The 6,000-nt window shown below is 41.1% G+C and overlaps 1 protein-coding gene across 3 annotated transcripts in view; it reads left to right on the forward strand.

Annotated features, from left to right (window-relative positions):
- NALCN (sodium leak channel, non-selective) overlaps positions 1-5,797 on the forward strand; it is a 373,030-nt gene extending 367,233 nt beyond the window's left edge. For 2 of the 3 annotated variants that reach the window (XM_037800332.1, XM_037800334.1), the window contains 2 exons: positions 1,673-1,793; positions 4,116-5,797. In XM_037800332.1, the coding sequence (XP_037656260.1) occupies positions 1,673-1,793; positions 4,116-4,309 (315 nt within the window). In that variant the 3' untranslated portion in view covers positions 4,310-5,797. The remainder of the gene's footprint in view (positions 1-1,672; positions 1,794-4,115) is intronic. The other variant, XM_037800333.1, reaches the window with a different exon arrangement.
- The last annotated feature ends 203 nt before the right edge of the window (positions 5,798-6,000 follow it).

Here is a 6,000-nt window from a genome sequence, read left to right on the forward strand (position 1 = left end):
GCACACAAGATGGCAATCCTTCTAACAGGGACTTCTAAATTGAAAACAACAACAATGGGAATGTGGGAACAAGTGGATCCAGATTATGTGTCTCTGCCATCCAGGAATCAGCTTAGGTTGTTTCAAAAGATGCTGATTTGTATGGACACTAAGTAAATGTCAATGCCTCGGACTTCATAATTCTGTTGATTTTGGTCTAAAGAGTTAGCATCAAGTCTATAAGGCTTAATTTGAGTCCGGAAATACTACATGATAAGGAGAGCACCATTTGCATGAAACATCTGCCCTAAATGTTTTCTTCCCCTGGCCAAGTCCTAGAAATTTGTGCTAAACCCAATGAAAATGTTTATAGTTGGCTTTCGGCCTCCTTAATTAGTTGGATTCATTGAGGACTCATCCTTCCTTAGCTGGGCATCAGAACAGCATATGACATTCAGGAAGGATTAGCTTGAGGACCTTCTATTTACTAGGGCACAGCTTATTTTCATTTCTTAACTCAATCTGCATGTCTATTTAAAAAAAATACAGAAAGTCCTCAGAGGCCTGGAGAGCCTTGGGCTGTGAGGAACAGCTGGCAGGGAAGTCCTGCTCTTCTATGAGAGTACAATTATTATCGGAGGTTAACAACGTGAAGCCAGCTCAGCGTTCTGAGACGAGCCCCCTGGTAGCTGGAAGTGTCATGGTGTATAGCAACCCAGATGGGTGCCAGGGGTAAACACTGAAGCCTCCAGCTCCGTTGGCCCAGCAGGACCCTCCAAGAGGGCCTCTTGTTCCACAGCCCAGTTTGGGGTGGATTTCACATTGTTGGTTCCCCATCCTATAAGAATCAGCTGCCACCAACTGCAGGGGCTTGTGCAGGGAGTCAACAAAGGGAAGAAGGGGATGCTCTGCAATGGCCCTGCCCCTGCCTGCCCTGAGGATGGCTGGAAATGGCACGTGTTTAGGAGCCAGGATAAGGTAAGGCTAGCCGGTTAGAGAGCGCTGATGGGGCAGGGGAAAAGGATGATGGCAGAAGGTCTCTGTTTTTAGGTAAAACAGCTAACAAGGTAACCAAGAGTCAGAGATGTGAAGACCACAGCATGTGGGCTGGGGAAGGGGCAGATGACAGGTGAAGCAGAAAATGGGTAAAATGTGTGTCCTAGCACTTCTCTTTGACTTTAGCCTTACATTGTTATCAGTTTCTCCCTCCTCCAGGGCCCATCAGAGAGTTTCGTCTGCTAAGAACTCTTTTCCTGAAGCTTTAGGTACTGATTTCCAGGTTGACAAAAATATAGCGCTCCCAAACCAGGAAGTTCAGTCCCCACCACCCCAGCTCCCTTCCTCCAATGCCACCACCCTTGCCCCAGTATCCAGTCAGGGCACAAGAGGTAAAGGACAATTTCCTTTGTGTGGCAGGAAAGTGGCAGTGGGGGCTACTGAGGAATGCCAAAAAGGTACTATCTGGAAGGTCGCCTCCCTTTTTTCACAATGTACAGTGGTGGCTCTTTCTTTCCTTGCCTCTTTTTCCCCACTTTCACTTTTTCCCTCCCCACTGTGGACACTATGTATTCTTATTCTTCCCACTTATTTTCCTGCCATGTTTTCTTCCTGTCTTAAAAAGAGGGTCCAGCCCAGCACAGAGAGGAGAACACAACATCAAGAAAAAACCATAACTGTTTAATTCTTCTTCCAGCAGACAAGCAGCCAGCAGCAGCTCCTGAGCCCCACCCTGTCGGACAGAGGGGGCAGTCGGCAAGACTCAGCGGACGCAGGGAAGCCCCAGAGGAAGTTTGGGCAGTGGCGCTTGCCCTCAGGTATGTACAGCGAGACATCTCTCCACTGGGCATTTTGAAAGTATTTACTCTCTATTTGTGTTTGGGGCTTTAAATTTCAAAATGTGAGTCTGTATCTAAAGTTTTTTACGTACAGTGAAACAGTGAACACTGTACCCCTTCATCGAAAACATTCCCCTTAAAAATAACTGGCCTTAATATCATCATATTGGCCCTCATTTTCAGCTTTCATATTTGAGAAGGCAGAACCCATGACCAAAGTGAGAAATGGTAGCCAAGATCTAAAGAGAAAAGAGGAAGAGAGTCTGTGCATAACCAAGGCATTCTCAAACACAGCAAAATTTATTTTAGAGGGAGCGGGCAGATATAATCCTGCTGAAAAAGCCAAAGAAGTTCTCAAAGGAGGTGCAGGCCGCTGCTTTATCTCAGCTCACACCCTGTGTGTGCCTTGTAGCTGGGTGGGTCCCCATCATCATGTAATCGGCTCTACCTCCTTAACAGCATCAAAACATCAATATGCATTTATATAGTACTTCCATGATGCCAGTCACTGTGCTAAGCACATTACATGTGTCCCCTCATCTAATCCTCACAGTCATATTATTTTCCACGTTCTACTGATTCAGTGTGGGAATTGTCTTCTAGAGAACATGGGTATTTAGAGAGCCAGAATACTCCCATTAAAGACACTCAAGAGTAGAGGGAGAGCAGTGCTCTCCCCAACCCGGTGTCCTCCCTACATGGTTTTCCTATAGATAACTGAGCCCACCATAAAAGAGGGACTTCAAACTGCTGTTTAACTGTGCTCCTGTTTCAGCTCATTCAAAGTCAGAAAATGAATGACATTGCAAATTCTTCTGTCCCACGTCTATTCCACAAAGCAAAAGAGAGCAAAACTCAGATTTGAAGGCTATAGTTGTCTTGTGGACTCAACACCACAGGAAAATATCCCTTTTCACATCCAGGAATGTATTATTCAGGAATCAAAGAGAACCTAGTATCAACCTGGTTAAATCAAAGCAGGGAGCAACGGGAAAGAAGATTGAATAGGTAGTAGGGCCAGGCCATGAAAATCCTTAAATTATAGGCCGAGTAGTTTTAACTATATCCTGTAGGCGATTAGGAGCCAATAAATGTGTTTGAGCAAAATATGACATTTGGAAACTGTATTTCAGGAAGATTGAATTGGCAGCAGTGTGGGAGTAAATTGTCTATGGCACAGCTTAGAGGAAGGATTATGAGTCGGAGAATGTTATAGTAGTCTGGGAAAAGGAGGTGAACAGAGCTGGTGGCAACAGTCAAGAAACTAAAGGGGACAGGTTAAAAGAAATGGCCTGGGGGGAAAGACTCAACAGCACTGGCTATTCACCTAAATGGATAAAAGAGAGCACGCTGTCAAAGGTGACTCCAGTGATCCAAGCCTAGGCGCCCCGGTGTCAGAAATGGTGACAACTAAAGGGAAATACTACTGGGGACACGATGAGTTTGAAGAGACAAAGGGGGAAGAAAAAGAGCATTTTCTGGGGACACTAACAACGTACCAGGTGTCGTGCTCTGCATTTGCTTAAGTTGTCTCATTTAATCAGCTTAATCCTCACAGTAGCCCAGTGAGGAAAATTGTATTCACTCCATTTTATGATCAAGGAAACCCAGGTTCAGAAAAGTGAACTCATCCATTGCCGTGTATCATCTACAGATCACAGAGCTGGGCCCAAAACCATCACTGTGGAGTTCCACAGCCATGAGTGTGTTAATGAAGTCTTCAGAACACACCGCTTTACTCAGATACATGGATGAGAAAGAGAAGATTCCTATCTAGGAATCACTCCTTTTCTGCCTGTGCTACACCTAAATTTATTTTCACAAAAAAAATTCAAATTTATCTTCCTTGAATATTCTTGCCCACATCTTTCCTTCCAGGCCTCTCTATATTCCATTCTATCCCTTACCATCTATTCTGCTATTACTGCTTTTACCTTGTTTTTTTTTTCCTGTATATGCACATAGTAATGAACACCAACTCACATTCACATTTCTAAGACATTTATATTTACCAAAATTGGAACTTCTAGTGTTTTTCTAGTTTTTGTGATAATCTCAGAGTGAAGGGGATGAGCACCATTTTTTTCCAAATGGTATCACTAATTGTCCATGTGCATGATTTCGAACATCCATTATGAATACAAAGTATCCAGTGCTGAAAAAGGTTTCATATTTAACAACTATAGGCAGGACTCACTAGCCACAAGTTTTACTAATTGGAATATCCTGGTTTTTCAGGAAAGATTTATAGGAGGGTGAAGCAACACAAATTTGCTCATAAGACTCTTTTCAATTCCACAGCACCAAAACCAATAAGCCATTCAGTATCCTCCGTCAACTTACGGTTTGGGGGGCGGACAACAATGAAATCTGTAGTGTGCAAAATGAACCCCATGACTGATGCAACTTCCTGTGGTTCCGAAGTTAAGAAGTGGTGGACTCGACAGCTGACCGTGGAGAGCGACGAAAGTGGAGATGACCTTCTGGATATTTAGGTGGAATCCAATGCAGACGAAAATCTAATGATGAAAACTCTTTTCTGATCATTTCCTTGATTGTCTAGTGAAAAATTTGTAATTTATATATCATTTAATTCAACGTTTCACTTTGAATTGATTTTTGTCCTGCCATAGGAAGGCATATAAAAACTGGTGTGTCAAAGCTGTGTATATAATGGTTTATTATCATGTGTTCAAGAAAATTTGTATAATGGCAGTATTGATAACATTAGAAGCTATATCAACAGCAGATGTAGATCATTTAAAAATTTCATATATTCCATTTCTATAAACTAAGGTGTATTATTCATATGTGCTCTTATGTATTATCACCCCTCCTCCAAAAGTGTGACACCCATAGTGGCTATTCATAGTACAGAGCTATAGCTTTAGTTTGTGTTTTTCCCAGTTCAACTAGAAATACTTCTATTGGGAGAATTTAATATTTATGATTGATCTGAAAAGGTCAGCACTGAGCTCATGCTAACATGATAGCAGTTTTACAAACTACAGATACCGAATTTTAAAAAGTGTATTCTTTTTCTTATGTTATTTTTTTTAAATATGCACAAGATATTTAGTGAACAGAACAAGTCTATTTCTGGCCTTAGTCCCCCTAATGAAACTATTGCTTGCTTCCAAGAGAGTTATGTTTTCAGGTACTAGGCGAAGAATTTGCCCCAAGGAGCTAACTAGCTAAAAACAAACCTGTAGATGGGTCACTTGGAGACATGGTTATGCAAAAGTGTTGAGTTTCTTTGAAAGCCTTTTAAATAACTGAGTTTAGCATCAACAGTAAACTCTACATGATTCAATTTATGAAAAAATAATCTCTGTGTGTATGATGTTATCACTGGCCTCACTTCTTACCCAGGTAATGTTCGTTTGGTCATAATCAGCAGAGGGATTGTCAATTGATTCCTACACACCATTGCTATGTTTAATTCAAAGTGACTCTCCTGCTACCAGAATTTCCTATGGAAATAATGGTACCCTGCAAAATCTCACTCTGAACTCAGTTTAGGTATCTTTCAACATAAACTGTATATGTTTTACGCATCAGTGGTCCACATCCTCTGGGAAAATGAGAAATGTAAAATGATTATAGTAATGTTGGGCCTCTTATGCTGGATCAACAAAGTGGAAGTGAGTTTGGACCTTCAAATACATTTTATTCTTGGTTGGAGATTTGCTGTTTAGATTATTTTAAAATTGAGAGATTATCTCAGAATCCTTTGCCTCCAGGATACTTTATGATCTCTTTTCACTATTTAAAATTCTTAAAATAGCCAAATTCACCATTCTTTCTGTATAACAAATGTGACATTGTGGTGACATTCAATTGTTTATAGGATTAATTGTGACTATGAGATAATGGGAAATTAAAGTCAGTGTGGCTGAAAGGATTTTATTTGCTTTTATGTTCATTTGGAGTTTATCTTTTGTACATAAGAAAATTAAATAAATATTGAATTTGTAAAAGAATTTAAGCTGAGTTGCCAATAATTTTAAACCCTTTTCTTGTGTGTGTGGGCTCAGGGTGGGGCCATTAGGTAGCTGACACTTTGCAAATCCTGTATTTGAATATTCAGTCCATAATTAGTTGGCAAAAGCTCTGTCCCTGATATTCATTTCAGCTCAGTTCCCTGAGCCAGAATGTTCCTTTCACATTTGTGCCATTAAGGCTG

This window comes from Choloepus didactylus, chromosome 12, assembly GCF_015220235.1.
Source record: "Choloepus didactylus isolate mChoDid1 chromosome 12, mChoDid1.pri, whole genome shotgun sequence".
Classification (NCBI taxonomy): domain Eukaryota; kingdom Metazoa; phylum Chordata; class Mammalia; order Pilosa; family Megalonychidae; genus Choloepus; species Choloepus didactylus.